At 49.2% G+C, this 16330-nt stretch overlaps 1 protein-coding gene across 1 annotated transcript in view; it reads right to left on the bottom strand.

The window, feature by feature from the left end:
• Positions 1 to 1362: 1362 nt before the first annotated feature.
• PPP1R3F (protein phosphatase 1 regulatory subunit 3F) overlaps positions 1363 to 16330 on the bottom strand; it is a 15486-nt gene continuing 518 nt past the window's right edge. The window contains exons 1-4 of the mRNA XM_007450920.1: positions 15854 to 16330; positions 6120 to 6175; positions 5822 to 5901; positions 1363 to 3128 (exon numbers count right to left, since the gene is read on the bottom strand). The exon at positions 15854 to 16330 is cut by the window's right edge and continues 518 nt beyond it. Of these exons, the coding sequence (XP_007450982.1) occupies positions 1833 to 3128; positions 5822 to 5901; positions 6120 to 6175; positions 15854 to 16330 (1909 nt within the window). The 3' untranslated portion in view covers positions 1363 to 1832. The remainder of the gene's footprint in view (positions 3129 to 5821; positions 5902 to 6119; positions 6176 to 15853) is intronic.

The following is a 16330-nucleotide window of genomic DNA, read 5'->3' as shown; positions in this document are numbered from 1 at the left end:
CAGGATCTTAGTTCCTTGACCAGGGATCTAACCCGGTCCCTGGCAGTGAAAGCACCAGGTCCTAACCACTGGACCACCAGGGTATTCCCGCTTCTTGTTTTTTAAAATGCAGTTCAGGTACCACATCCTCCAATAAGGCTTCCAGAGTTCCCACAGTGGACTAAGCATCTGTCCCAGGGTCCCCGCAGCTCACTGGATCCATCACTGCTAATGTACTAACCACACTGCACTGAAATTCTTTCTCTGCGTCTGTCTCCCCCACTAGACTGTGGGCTCCTTCCTGTGTCCTCAGAGCAGAGCAGACGTCAACACTTGTGGAACTAAAGTGAGCTGTAACCACGGAATGACCAACTAAGTTCTCTAGCCGTGTCTCTATATTTTCCCACATACGTTTGTTTGTTCTTTTATTTCATTCAATAGGTATTTATTGAGAACTTACTATGTGCCGGGTAGTGTTCTAGAAGAGTGGCCAGTGAGGAAAGAGGAAAACTACGAGAGTGTGGTATCCTGGAAACCAAGTGAAGAAAGGATTTCAAGGCTGAGGAGATGGTTAACTGTGTCAAAGGCTGCCAATAGGTCAAGTAAGACGAGGTCTGAGACTTGACTGTTGATAGAACAATGTGAATATCACCAGTGACTTCAGCACTTTTGCTGAAGTGGTTGGGCAAAAAATCCAATTGTGGTTAAGGAAAAGCACTGGAGCCCTGGGGGAGAAGGACTGAAGAAAGCTGGTATAAAGTTTTGCTGTGAAGGGAAGCAAACAAATATATGGTGTTTTATTTTGCTATGCAGAGTTTTTTATTTGTGTGCAGTATATACATCTATCCTTTCTTTCAAAGCTTCTGCGTTTCCAGTTTTGAGTTAGAATGCAATGTCTGTGGACAGCAACTCTGAAATGAATTTTTCACAGCACATTAAGTCCTCTGTCCTTTCTGAGGCCTCCTCAATCTTGAGGGCAGAGGGCTCTCCCTGCTAGTGTCAAAGGCTGTGTTTTGGGGGTTTTTTTCCACTAACCTCAAAACCTTGTGGCTGATTCACAACAAATATCCCCTCAACCACAGCTGACCACATGTCATGCAGTCATGTATGTGACACCAAACACTCATGTGGCCACCATTCTTCCTCCCGCCCTGGCAGAATGTGAGAAAGACCAAAGGACCTGCCCCGCAAAGACCACCAGACCACGTGGATTAGTACCATAAGATGAGGTGACACAGATCCTCAAGGACATATTGAAGCAGCAGCAGCAGCAGGCAATGACCACATCCCACCCACCCCTACCCACTCCCCACCATGGTCCTCCCACAGAACGTGACCACCCTGCACATTCAGACCCAAACAGGAGAACATTGCACAAGACACATCGTTTCTCATAGAGCTGTATTGTGGCATATAATAATAGGTACTCTATATAAATTAAATTAAAAATAAAGCTCCAGCAGGTTGCACAGGTTGGCTGTTAATAAATATATCTCTGGGTAATTGTGCCCCAAGACCAGCTCATGACCACTCTCCCTCATCCAGAGAATTATACAAAAATAAATACAGGCTTGGGGGTGTGGGATGGAAAGGGAGGACATGCCCAGTTCCATTCTGAAAGTTCTCACTCACACCATCCACCCATGCTGTTTCTCTCCACTGGTATCACCGCAGGGAGCCCCATGCTGACTGGAGAGCTAAGGGACAGGAAGGCCTCTCTCCAGTCAAGCATTCTCAGAAGCAAAGGACCCTTCGCTGTACAGGCCACACATCCTATCTGAACCCTCTGGGGGGAGGGGCTACCCCTCCCCAGAGAGGGGGAAGCCTGTTATTGCTGATCTCACAAGCAGCTCCTACGAGAACCAGGCCAGAGAGAGGCACAGCGCAAGCACCAGGAGGGACATACCACTGTTCAGAGCCACAGGGACCACCACCAGCCCAGCCAGGACCCCCAGAGTCTGGGTCAAGGGCCCCCAGAGCTGGGGAGGCAATACACACACACTCTCTGCAGGGGCTGCTAGGGTAGGAGACCTCTTTGGGGGCTCAAGGCTTGGGCCTGAACCCTCTTCATCCTGGGAGCTCACATGGGGCCTGGCCAGGCTGGAAGGACAGACTTCAGCCCCCAAGGAACCAAGGAGGGGGAGATCTTGCCCCTGCAGGACTGGAGCAGCTGGCTCCTTGCCGAATATAGAAATCGATCTGTCTGCCAACTCAGTGGTAAACTCCATCTGGACTTCTGTCCCCCCTGGTGACCCAGTCACCCCAGCTATCACCCTATTCACATGCAAAGAGTCAGAGTCCTTGCCCATCCCCTTCTCTGGAGCCCCAGTGAACTGACCCTCCATACTCAGAACCTCAGGGCTGTTACATCCTGAGCCTTCTGCCCACGGGAGCCACACATCTCCCATAGTGGCTACCACAGGATGGGCCCCAGAGAGGATTTCCGGAGGCGATTCCTTGGGGGGGTCCCCTTCTGGGCTGGAGGGTATGATGGGGAGCCCCTCTTCCCCCTCCCCCTCCTCATCAGGGTCCTCGGTGTCCTTGATGAGCTCCACACCACGCCCCAGCCTGGCATAGTGCAGCGTGATCTCCTCAGCCAGGGCACTGTTCAGGGCCCGCTCGGGGCCAGGCCACTTCAAGATCAGGTCGCGGTCCGTGAGTATGCCCAGGGGATGGCTGGGAGATACCCCCCCATCTGCGGGGCCCTCCCCACCACCTCCTGTCCCACCAGCAGCCACGGCAGCCCGCAGGCGGCTCAGGTGGGACAGGTAGAGCTGCTCCAGCTCCTGGTCAATGGTGTCCTCGCCAAGCAGCTCCTCCAACCCACTCACGACCTCCAGACCCCCAGGGGTCTCATCCATGATAGCTCCCACTATGGGGTCCTTTCGGCCCCTTCCATTCTCTCTGGATACTTCCCACGTGGCCTCCACCTGTCGCTGGCTGGGTTCCAGGAAAGGCCCAGCTGCCCCCTCACTTGCATCGGGCCCAGAGGCCTGGTCCCTGGGAGAGCCACCCAGGCCACAGAGGGAGGAAGAGAGGGGAATCCCGATGGCCGGTGCCTGGGGGACCTCTGTGAAAGCCACAGGTGGACTGCTTCTGGGAACATCACCTTCCTCTGGGGGTTTGCCAGTCACTGTAACTTCAGAAACCTGGAGCCATAGGGGGAGGGGGGAGGGAGGGGAGAGAAAGGGAAGGGAATGAAGAAGAGGAAGGGATGGGACAAGCAGAGACAGTGAGAACTGGTGACAGCCCACATCCAGCCCCACAGGTGTTTCCAAGTGAAAACTCCATAAAGAACTATAAGTTTCTTAACTCCAAAGACTATGTCTACATTAAAATAACAAAATTAGGTGGAATAAAAGGGGGCTTCCTGTAGATCGTAAAGCTGAGGAATTCAGTGGGCACCAATATCTGGTGAATGACTATCAGTAACTACTGTTGGTTGACCTCCAAAACATATCCAGAATATCCATATGAATTCATGTATCTTCTCTTTTAAACAAAATTTATTTCCTAGCTCTCTGTCTTTTGACAAAGCCTAGAAATAATGACCAATCTAGTAGCAACAAGCACATCTAGCACCCAGATCTTGGTTTCTAAATACCATTCTCCACTGAAAGGAATCAGGGCTTCTGAAATAAATGACTGTTTCCAGGTTCAGGGCAGGGAAAGTACAAGATGAGGCTGGGACATACTGACATACAAGAATGTGAGAAAGTGCTCAAAGAATGTTGGGGATGTATCAAAAGAACTCTAGAGCCAATGAAAATAAGCTCCCACTGGACAGAGACAATTCAATTTAAGTGTCAAAATAAATAAATAGGTGCAATGGGTTGAAACTCATCAAATATGTTTAAAATTTAGGAGTTATTAATGCCACCCCAAAACTTAAAACCCTTAATTGGTCACCTTTGGAGAAGTTCATTTCTTCTGAAAACTGGTAAATAAAAGGGAAGTTTTTAAGTATTTATCCAGCTTTTTCTATACAAACTGTATACCCTCAGGGCATATATGCTCAAGGTAGCCAAATAGTTGATGTGAGAAAGTTTTTCTTTAGAGAAGAATTTCAGCTAATAAATAAAATGGAAATAGAATTAAGTAGAATCAATTCTATTTAAATTAATTTAATAATACAGGTTATATTTAATAAAAGTAATAGTAATTAAATTTAATACTAGGTGAAATTAATTAAATAGAATAAATTAATAAAAATGGAGTAGAAATGTGTTTCCACGTGGATGCAATCAGCCAAATCCAGACTGTGGGAAACTCTATAGGACAAACCAGGCTTCTTCAACAAACAAATTGCAAGAAAAGTGAGACAGATTTAAAAATCTAAAAAGACCCATCAACCAAATACAATGTATTGACCTTCTTTGGACCCTAAAACACTTATGAGACAAGGAAATTTGAACACTGACCAAATATTTGATGATCCTAAGGAATTATTGTTAATTTTCTGAGGGGTAATGTGGCATTGTGGGGTTTTTTTTAAGAGTGCTTAATTTTCTGAAATACAAACCAAAGTATTCAAGGATGACATAAAGTCTGGATTTTTTCCAAAATAATTCCATAGGGAAGGTGAGAGGAGGGGCTGGGGTACAGAAAAATGTAGGAATGGACGTGTTGAAATTTGTTGAAGCTGGGTGATGAGTATATGTGGGTTCATTATACTGGTTTCTTTACTTTTATTATTTGTTTTATTTTATTTTTTTTGGCCACTCGCATGGCACGTGGGATCTTAGTTCCTCGACCAGGGATCAAACCCATGCCCTGTACAGTGGAGGCACGGAGTCTTAACCACTGGACTGCCAGGGAATTCCCAGTTTCTTTACTGTTATATGTTTGAAAATCTTTGTAATAAAAAGTTAAAACACACACACACACACACACACACACACACACACACACACACACACTTACATCTCTAGAATCTATCTCCCTGCCAGCACCAGCATCGCTCACCTGGACCACTGCAGTGGCCTCCTCCTCAGGGTCCCCCAGCTTCCACCCTCAACCCTGCAGTCTATTTTTCTCATAGCAGCCAGAGGAAGCCTGAGTCAGATCATGGCCCTCCTCTGCTCAAGACCCTCCTGCGGCTCCCCTGTCATTCAGAGTAAAAGCCAGAGTCCTCTCCATGGCCCATGAGGCCCCACTCGATCTGTGCCTCCACTTCTCCCACCTCACCTCCTGCTGCCCCCCCTCACTCACTCTGCTCTGCTGCACGGCCTCCTCCTCGCTGTTCCTCACACATATTAGCCACGGCCCCGCCTTGAGGACTTTGCACTTGCCTGAGATGTTCTTCCCTTACCTTAGTTATCCACATGCCTCACTATTCCACTTTCTTCAGATCTTCTCTCAAATCTCACTGACCACCAAGGCCTTCCCTGGCCACCCAATCTGAAGTTGCAAACGTCTTCCCTCCCCCAACACCCCCGCACACACACACACATACACTCTCTCTCTTTCTCCTTATCCCTTTATTTCTTTTTTCCTTAGCACTCATCATCTAAAATACCATATATTTTACCTGCTATTTTGTTTTATTATGTCTCACTCCACTAAAATGTAAGTGAGCCCCATGAAGAGACAGTGTTTGGGTCATTACTGTATTACCAGTGTCCCTAACAGTCTCTGGCACAGAGCAAGCACTCAATAAATATTTGCTAAACTAACAAATGACATTTCTATAAGCCCACGCGAATAACTGCATTCTACCCTTCTGCCACCAAGTTCTGATTTGGGGGGCCACCCGCCAACCTAGGGGAGACCCAGAGCAAGTCGGCCCCACCACCCAGCCTCCCGTCGGGCTGTCCATCCAGAGGCTTCCAGGCCTGCTTACCTGAAGTGTCTGGGGCCACGGACGGAGAGGCGTGGGGGCCACCAAGGGACCCACTGACTCCTGGACATCAGGACGCTCTGCTGGAAAGAAGAGGACAGCGTCGGGGCCAGGCAAGGGTATAAACAAGCCTGGTTTGGGTAAGAAAATACACTCTTCTAGCCCACCGGCAGATTTGCCTCTGAAGCTTTCTGTGACAGTCTAAGGCAGAAGGTGCCTCTTAATTTGTGGAGAAAGAAAAGGGAAGGAAGAAAGAAATGGTAAATATAAGCTAAAAGTCCCCAGCCTGCCAATTGCTTACCCACAGCAGGGGTATTATCGTCTGCACTCTTCATCCTCAGCTCCTCCTCGTTAGGCCTGTGGGGCGGAGGAGAGAATGCATGGATCTGATGCCCTGAAAGGCCGGTTCTGCCACCTACCGGCACCTTCTGAGCCTCTCTGCTGGCCCACCCTCACCTGACAGCTGCTGTTTTCTCTTCTGCTGCCTCTTTCTATCCTCTGGTCATAAAGTCCTACACACTCACTGTAGAAAATTGACGAAATACAGGAAAGCGTAAGGAAGCAGGAGAAAAGTCACACATCAGCCAGAGGCAACCATCGTTACCATTTTGGAAAATTTCATTCCACACATTCTGTGAATCGTTTAGATTCTGCGGGCATAATTTTGCAGCTGGCTTTGTCCATTCTGTAAACATTTGAAATGGCTGCTTACTACCCCTATCACATGGGCTGACCTTAATGTATGTAGCCATTCCCTTCCTACTAGGCAGCTAGGTTGTTTCCTTCATCTTGCTCCCACAAAGCAGACTTTGGCAGACATCATTGGGCATAGCTTAATGAACATTTTGGATCATTTCTTTAGAGTATACTTCTAGCCATGGAGGAAACCATCTTTTCCAAGAAAGGGCAAGAAAGGACTGTGGGGCACAGGAAACAGCAAAGGGAAGGAAGGAAGCAACTGCAGAATGGGAAGGAGGTCAGCAGAAAAGGCAGTAACCCGAGATCACAGAGGCCTAGGTCCCTCCGCCAACCCTCCACCCATCGCCATATCAGCCTGGCAGGGCACTTAACCTCCCTGAACCTCACCCTCCTCACCTTAAAACGGAGCACAGGGAAGCCAGCATGTGTACACCAAGCACAGGGCAGTCGAGGGAAATGAGGACATCAAGCCAGACACCAGGGCCTGGCACAGAGCAGGGGCTGAATCAAGCATAGATATTTGTTGGTCTTTTTCCTCATTTGCCAGGCAAGTCAGACCCCAAGGTCTGAGTGGTGGAAACCAAGGGTATTTCAGTCAGTCCCTGCCAGGGGTGAGGGCATGAGGATCATGGAGAAATCGCTGTTCTCATTCTCATCAATGAGTATCAACTGCTTACAAATTAAGGCAAATGAGGGAACCATTAACTAAAACACATGCGGAGACCTGAAAAGAGCTGAGGTAACAGCTCAAACCTTTTTTCTTCCTCAGAAGTAACAGGATGATGTTGACATTTCGGTAAGTGGTTGCAACTTTTTTGAAAACACATAATCAGTTACCTTCACAATTACCTACAGAAACAGAATATCACTAGCTGACCTGAATATAGTGCTTACTATGGTACTTCGTAGCATAGCTTCACATATATTCATTTAATTCTCATGAGAACCCTATAAGATAGGTACTTTTACTCTTTTGAAGTAGGCAGTTTTATTATCCTCATCTTACAGATGGTGAAACAGAAGCCAAGTAAATGGCTCAAGGTCATGCAGGTCATTCAGCTCCTAAGTCTGTGCTCTCAACCAACAAACTGCTGCTTCTTGGATGAGGAAGGCTGGGGTCTTACCACAGCCTCATCTCCAATCCTTTCCAGGGCAGATAGAAAGAGGCAGCAATGATGGACAGGATCCCTCCCTCCACCTTCATTCAAGCTTTGCTTTTGATCTGCCTTTTGCCCACACTCTCATTCCCAGTTGTCCTGCCTTCAGGGGACATGTGGCTAGGAGACCACCCGACACAGAAATAGCTGCAAGAACTGGTTTTTATTAGCACCCTTGGGGAGGAAGCTTGAACCATGTACATGGATCTAGAGTCTGGAAGATCTGGAAGGGACCATCTGGTTTTCTCTGCAGACTAGGGCTCACACATCACACCAGAGGTATTTGAGTCAGTAGACTACAGGGCATGAAGTAGGTGACTCCAGGAGCCCAGCCATCAATTCCTGCACTTCACAGATGAGAAAGGGGGATTCGGAGCAAATTGGCTTGGCTCTGCACCACTCCCCTTAGTAGGTCAAAAATCCAGGTCTTTGGATTTGTGGCCCAACACAATTTCTGCTGACTTCTTTTGCTGGTGTAGTCCTTCATTAGAGAAAATGCCATCTTCCTAGGGTCTTCTAAAGCAAGCATCCTCAAGACCAGCAAACAGAGAGGCAGCCCTCCTCCCAGGGCGGGGCTAGGCAAGCCTTCCCCTGCCATCTGGCCCAGTGCAGGTGCATGACAACCAGGCTTCTAAAAGCCACTCCAGAGTCCTAGATGTACATGAGAGAGAAGAGAGGGGAACTCAGGACGCAGCCAACCAGCAGGAAAAGAACTTCATGGTCCATTTGAAGGAAAAAGAGAGAGAAGAAAAACAAATACAAAACAAGTCCTTCAGCCCCCAGAACATCTCTTCCAAAGCCGGGGAGGGTGAGAAGAGGGGGAACATCCAAAAATCACGTCAAGTAATTCAGCCAATCCCCAAATCCACGAAGTCAGCAGAAGTACACAGGTCACTCTCCCTACTTCCAAAGTCAGAGAGATGAAAGCAGGAGGCACAGCATCTATTGTTCACCTCCTCCACCATGGGCCCTTTTCATTGATACACCAAGTCATTTGAAAACCCTCACATCTATCCTTCAAAGCAACACCCTTCCCTTTGCAGAAACTGTTCCCAAATGCAGAAACTGAGGCTCAAGGAACAGTATCTACACCTACTAACTAACTACACACCACACTGATAACATCCAAAGAGGGTTCCATTTTGAAGACAGTGTGTGAAACTGTGGGCTTAAAAAAAAAAAAAGAACACTAAATATCCTTGAACTGTCTTTCACAGTAAATATTCGGAGGCAGCTATGACTTTAATCAAAAGGAGGATAGTGAAAGAAATGGAGTACAAATGTATACTGACTCACTAATCAGTAACAGAGAAGAGGGGTTCTTAGAAAAATGGGGAGGGAGATTAAGAACAAAACTGTACCTCCCGTATGCTTGCTAATTTTCGAGAAGGAAACTTGCTCTTTTGGCACCAACCCCACACACGCCACGTGGTATTGCCTCAAGGGCAGTGGGCAGTCACGAACTGGAGCACAGACCAGGGGGCATCTTGGGCACTCATCCTCTGGGTGCTCTCGCGAGAACTAGTCAAGACAGGGTAGTCTAGGATGGGCTGTGTCAGGCCTGCATGCCTGTCTCCTGGGTGTGAAAAGTCTTCCTGCCATCAGGAGACTCAATGGCCTGACCTCAGAAGGCACCCAGGGAGACCAGGGGGTGAGATTTCAGAAAGAGGTGCTGTGGGCCCCAGCCAAGGCCAGCCAAGACAGAACAAAAAAGTCAGTCGCCACAGTCAGAGAGTGAGTGAGCAAGTGAGGGCTGACCTCTGTGGAGAAGAGCAAAGCAGACTTTCAGAGCAGTCACATCACTGCCACCACCACCCAAGTCCTCTGAGAGCACCCCCAACACTCGTGTTTTCAAAGAACCTGGCCAGCCCAAAGTGGGTCATGCACTGAAACCCAAAGGGAAACTCAGCAGACCCCAGCTCCCATGCAGTCAGCCTGAAGATAACGCTGACTCTCCGAGGGGACAGGTGGCTTCGGAAATCTGCCCGAGATACTTGGAATCCCAGTCACCCTGAGCCATCTGCTTTCTAAAAACAACAGGGTTTGAAGGAGGCTGTGAAAGCCACCAAGTTATGTGGGGTACTGCTCTGTCTTCCCCAGCTAGTCTGTCAGTGTCAGTTCTGGGACTTATGGACAATCCAGTAGGGCAGAGGGAGGAAGCTGACCAGTTTGTTGTGCTACGAGCTTCTGCTACAGCAATGACTTCATTCATTTGGCCGTGACCCACGGTAAGAAATACGTTTTACATCATAACCCAGCACACACCCATATATACATCTCTCTGAAAACCAGTTGTTCTTTGAATGAGATAACACTTACCTTTACTACATGTTGTGATGCACTCATTATTTTCTATGCTATTTTTTTAATGTTGGTTGGAATCCAGTAAATTTATTTCACATCTTAATAAAGGGTCATGACATGTAGTTTTGAATAACCCCAGCTCTGCCACCTACCAGCTGTGTGACCTGGAGCAAGTTACTTAACCTCTCTGTGCCTCCCTTTCCTCATCTGTGAAGAGGGTATAATAGTAATACTTACCTCAGAGAGCTCTTAGGCAGATTGAGGAAATATTTGAAAGTTGCCTTTAAAGTGCTTAACAAACAGTACTCCACTCCAAATTCCCACTGAGAGAAACTGAGGCTCTGAAGAGGAAAGCAACTTGCTCAGCACTGCCCAGCTGGTAAGACACATCACCCAGCCCGGCACAGCAGTTGAGAACTGGGGCACCAGAGCAGGAGCACCCAGCTCAGATTCTGGCTGTGCTGCTTTCATAACACGTGGCCTCAGGCCCACATCCTCGACCATGATGCCCTATCAGTTTTCCGTGGAATAAAAGAGGATCACTTTCACACTAAAATCCTCACTCCAGACCACTAAGATGACCCCTGGCCCATCCTGTTTCGACTTTGATTGTTCTGATTTCCCAACTGCCAACTCAGAGAGCAAGTTGGGTCCCCATCCATTCGGCTACAGGTACACCTAGAAATCATTGAGGGCTTACTGTGCATCAGTCCAGGGCCAGACTCTGGAGACACAATGGTGAGCAAACCCGACTAGGAAGCTTACAATTTAGCGTGCAGGAAGACATCAAAAAAAGATACTCACACTCATTCTTTCAACAAACATTTATTGAGCACCTGTTAAGTGCCAGGCACCGTGGCAGGCCCTGTGGGAATACAGTGGTGAACAAAAGCAGACCATGTCCCTACCCCTCACGGAGCTTACAGTCTAGCAGGGCAGAGAGGGTCATCCGATAATCCCCTAATGAAGGTCTAACTACAAACTGAGGTCAGGGCCTTCAGAAAAGGAAAGAATGCCCTAGAACAAGGGGCCTTGGCCCAGACTACAGGGTCAGGGAGGGCTTAAGATGCTTAGAAGGAAAATGAGCAATGGAGGGGTCAGGGAGCGAGGGGCTGCTGAGGACTCTATGGAGGAGGTGATGGAGTCAATCTCGAACAAGGGGAGTTTGAGGCATCTTTGGGACATCAGCCAAGTAGAGATACTGAGTTTGTATGTATGAGGCTGAAGGGAAGAGTAGGGAGAAAGAGAAGAACCAGAGGTCTGAGGAAAAGCAGCAGAGGATGGTCCCAAGGCAAGGGAAGAAAGTGTTTTAAATAGGAGTGCTCAACCACTTCAAGAACACCAAAAAACCACCTATGGAATCTGGCAGATGCAGGGGCAGAAGTGAGTGGAGAAGACAAGTGCAGGCAACTCTTTAGAGGGGGGTCGACAGTGAAGGGGGAGAAGGGTGATTGGGTGCTGGCCAGGAGCAGTGGGGACAGAGGTGGGGTCAAAGCACAGATTTCTAAGACAGCAGAGACACTGGCATGTATAAAGGCCAATAGAGAGGCTCAAGTGAGGAGGGCAGTGAAAAGCTGCCAGGAGAGAAAGGGTAACTGATTATGTCAGGTTCTGGAGAAAGTGGCAGAAAAATGGAACCCAGAGCACAAATGGGGAGACTGGCCTGAGGGAGGAAAAGGGCCCCGCTACTCCCCTGTAACACAAAGGAGGGAAATCAGTTTGCAGGCTTGGGGGCTACAAGTTGTGGGGAGTTCCATTCTTATGGTTTCTACTTGTTTTTTTGAAGCAGGAAGTCTGAAGGTAAAGAACATTTGAAAGAGTCACCTCAGGGATGAGACAAGAGTTGATCAGAATAAAACAGTAGGACTGCCAGGCAGAGTGGAAAATGACCCTGGATTTGTGGCAATGCTCATCTCCTCTGCTCTATGACATTCTCTAACAGGGCTTGCCTGCTTGGCTGGTCAGTTACTATAAAAAGACCTGGGGGGCTTCCCTGGTGGCCCAGTGCTTGAGAGTCCGCCTGCCGATGCAGGAGACGCGGGTTCGTGCCCCGTTTCGGGAGGATCCCACATGCCGCGGAGCGGCTGGGCCCGTGAGCCATGGCCGCTGAGCCTGCGCGTCCGGAGCCTGTGCTCCGCAAATGGGAGAGGCCGCAACAGTGAGAGGCCCGCATAACGCAAGGAAAAAAAAAAAAAGACCTGGGCCCGAGGTGGTTGGGATGGACAGGCTTCCAGGAGGAAGCACTCTTAGAACTGCAAGATCAAAATGAGACTGCAGTGGGAACTGGACCAACATTCCTGATGAGGGAAACAGCATGGACAAAGGCCCTGAGGCAGGAAGGGGGCAAAGCACCTTGTAAAGACCACAGTGACAGAAGCTCAGAAGGCAGAGGATGGCATGAAGTGAGACTAGATGCCCTGGAGGCCAGACTGGGGGAGAGGTCATGGGGTGCTCAAAAGCCATGCTGCAACTTTCTTGGTCTTTATTTTTAAGAGGAATAGGACACCTCCCAAGGGTGTTAAGCCAAGGCAGAACTGGAGGGCTCTCCTCCTCACACCAGCCCTGGGATTTTGGACTCTGGGAGCTTCAGTTTGCTCATCCAGAAAAGAGGGATCGAAACCATCTATCTCATGGAATGTTGAAAGGATTAGATGAGACTGTACACGCAAATACTCCGCAGGGTCTCTGCCAGGTCTTGTACAACAAACCCGCCATCCCTGCCCCTCCCACCCGGTTCCACCACCGGCCCTTTGACATCTTGGCGCCAGTCTGCAGCTTTGGCCCTGTTTGAACCTAGCACTGTGCCCAGCACATGGTAGGCCCTCAATAAATGCTTGTTGATGGATCAGCTCTAAGCCTAAGGGTTATCAAAAGCCTGGGCCAGCAACTCGAGGAATGCAGCCATTTCAGTTTCTGAGCTGTATCCCGAGGGCTAGCACAGACTTCTCCCATGTCCCCACGTGACGTGGCTGTGCTGGTGCACAGTGGACCTGCAGGCAACACTTCCTGAATGGGAAGCCCTCTACAACAGGGCTCCCGTAGGCTGAGGCTATCCCCTAAGATCCTCTACCACCTCCCAGAAGGGCTGGGTCGCAGGCAGCGGCTGTTCTCCAACAGCACTCCAAGTCACTGGCAGCACGCAGGTTTTAAAACAATAATAAGTTGAAATGTACTCGCCAAGAAAGCCACCGACCTACAAAGAAAATCTTATCGCTGATCTTGCAATGAGCACCGACCTCCCCTTTGCAAGAGCTGAGATCAAGATAAAGAAGCTATCGAAAAGCCATCTGCCCACTTAAAATAATATCACAAGTCATGTTAGGAACCACAGACCTGGGGCCAGATACCAAAACAATTGTCTGAACGGGCTGCTTCAATTTCTCCTTAAAACCACCCATGTATGTTAAAAGAAAAACACCCTCCCACCCACCTTGGCCCTGCAAGCTTTTGATTTCTCTGTTCCCTTCCTTTCACACTCTAAAATGACCAAACTCTGTTACCCAAACTGACACATCTTACAGACAAGGCTCCCACGACAGCCAGCTGGAATGACAACTCAGGAAAAGTGACAGAAATTAAGGCGAGGGGCACTGGAATGGCTGGATATCTTGATCCGGGTGATGGTTTCACAAGGGCATACATATGTAAAAATCTATTGAGCTTCACACTTAAGATCAATAAAGGAAAAAAAAAAGCTAGAAGGAGAGCAAGACATGCTAGGAACATGGGAACACCTGGAGCGAAATGCAGAATTTGCCCTGAATCCTATCAGGCCTTCAAGAGGAACAGGAGTTTTTAAAAAACGTCCCTACCGCCTCCTCCCTGGTCCTATCACTCACTAGCTGAGTGTACTTGAACAAGCTGGCTCACTTCTCTAAGCTACCTCAGTTTCCCCCTCTATTAAATGGGCATAACCATAGCACCTACACCACACAGCATGCACAGTGGGACTCAGGAGAGAACAAACTTGAAGCTCTCAACACAGACATCAGTACATGTTGGTTGGCCACTGTTAATCTTTCAAAGCTACCACCATGCTTCAGTTACCCTGCCCATGCTTGCTGCGTCCAATCCAAGCACACAAATTGACTGTCATTCCCCTTTAGCAGATGAGAAAATGGAGGCTCACAGATGAAGAAACTGAGGCAAGGCTACACAGCTGATGATGGGACAGAGCAGAGTTTGGGAGGGAAATCCAAGGAACTATCTGTGATCCCCTAAGCATTAATACTGACACCTATATGGCACTACTAAGAGCCAGGCTTGGTTCTGAGTGCTCTTACTCATCTCCTGTGAAGTAGCTGCAATAAATCTCTGCTTTACAGATGAGGGTACCGAGGCACAGTGCGGTTAAATGAGTTGGCCAAGATCATAAGGCTAACAGATGACAGGACTGGGATTTGAACCCAGGCACTGATGTCAGAATCCACACTCTTACGCCTGTAAGGAAAGCCATGCTGCCTACCCTGCTCAGATAGTCTCAGGTTACTGTTACCAACACAGGTTGGTAAGTAGGTACTTGTCTGCTTGCTCACTTACCCAGGCACATCTGCCCACAAGCCCCAAGCTAGACCCTTCTGAACCACTCACAGCCTAAGGCCCTTCCAGGATCACAAACATCTTGCTGCAGCCAGAGGCTTCTGATCAAGCATATACAAGGTCCAAACAGCATTTTCCCATTCCCATTTCCAGTGCTCCCAGGAGCAGGGAAATGTATGCATTTCCCACATGTGCTTGGAGAATCTACTTATCCCAGGTTAGACTTAGGTGATTCCCCCCAAAATCAGGCCTAGCTGCTACTCTTGAAGAACTCATGGCTTGATAGGGAAAACCCAGGAGGATCTTGTATCAGGGGCTTCTGGGATTAAGTGGTTCCTTCTCCCAAACCCTGAATGGTCACAGGTGGTACAGCAAAAACAAAGGTAAAGAGCTTCCAGTCCAGGCCCATCTGGTTCTGCCTCTGCCAGAGCCAGCTTCTTGTGAGAGCCGGAGCTCAGCCCCTCAACTCCACAGGAGATATCAGACTAAATTAGAGCAAAAGAGTAAAGAGAGTGCACAGGCTTCAAGGTCAGACATGGCCAAACTGGAAAAGCCAGGAGCCACCACTTCCTCAACCAGTTTCTCCCTCTAGAACCCTGGCTTCCTGCTCCATCAAATGGGGATCAGATTCCCTGCCTCCCACTGGTAAGGACCTTGGTCCACACTACCATATCACTGCAGTTCTCTCCGCTCCAGCACACTACCCTTCATTCACACCAGATTCAGTCCCACCTCAGAACCTTTGCACTTGCTGTTCTCTCTCCCTAGAACACCTCTGCTCCCATTATGTGTGCAAAACTATTCCTCTTTATCATTCAAGGCTCAGTTTAAACAGTACCTCCTCAGAAAGTCCTCCTTGTTCCCTTTTCTACAAACTCTCTCCCTCCCCATATCTGTGCATAACTCTTATCAGCATCCAGGACTCACTTTCTCAAAGGCCTTCCCCAAACGCCCTACCTAAAGCAGCTAATCCCTCCCAAACTGTCCCCTTACTCTATTTTACTTTCCTCTCAGCAGCTAAACTTATTCGTCTGTATCTTATCCACCTGCTGGTTTTTTCAAACTGTCTCTCATAAAAGCCTGTATGCTCCTTGAGGGCAGGTAAGATGTCTGTCTTGTTCAGGGCTTTACAGTGCAATTCAATAAATGAATGAAACCCCAGTAATTAAAACACAGCCTAGCACATGTTTGGTCTCCATTACTCTTTGACCGACTGACTGAATGCGCCCTCCTCCCTGTCCTGGAGAGCAGGCCTCAGGGGCTCCTGGGTCGGAATGCTTGTCCTCCATCCTAAACACAGCACTGCGTTGGCGGAGGTGGCGCTGGCAGACATTACCTGCGCCTCACCGGCTTCATGCAGCTCTTCAGCTGCCTGGCCTCAGCCTCCACGGGACCCTGGCACTCGGGCTGTGGCTCCAGCTGCTGCAGCTGCTGCTGCTGGGGCAGCCCTTCGGCATCAGTGGGTGTGGGAGCGGGTGCAATCCGGAGCAAGACTGTGTAGTTGCGGCCGTGGTTGTTGGCCCAGAAAGTGCCCTCGGGGGTCTCATAGCGCACCACGAAGTCCAGGCGCGCCCCATCGCCCGCACCCTCAGCAAAGGGCAGCTGGAAGGCAAAGCGGTCGGTGCGGCCGCCGTCGTCGGGCGAGGAGGCGGGCGCCTGGCCGGGGCCCAAGCCAAGGCCCAGATCCAGGATGGGATCTCCTGCTCCTGGTCCTCCCGCTCCTGCCCCCGGTGGGCTGCGCGGGACGTAGCGCGCTGGGTGGTCGCAGAAGGAAGCCCAGCCGTCGTGTGAGGCCCGCACGTGCACCGCCTTC

The sequence above is a fragment of the Lipotes vexillifer genome, unplaced genomic scaffold (genome assembly GCF_000442215.2).
Source record: "Lipotes vexillifer unplaced genomic scaffold, Lipotes_vexillifer_v1.1 scaffold129, whole genome shotgun sequence".
Lineage (NCBI taxonomy): Eukaryota > Metazoa > Chordata > Mammalia > Artiodactyla > Lipotidae > Lipotes > Lipotes vexillifer.
The sequence above is the reverse complement of the archived record's forward strand: the minus strand, read 5'-3'. Positions and strand labels throughout refer to the sequence as shown.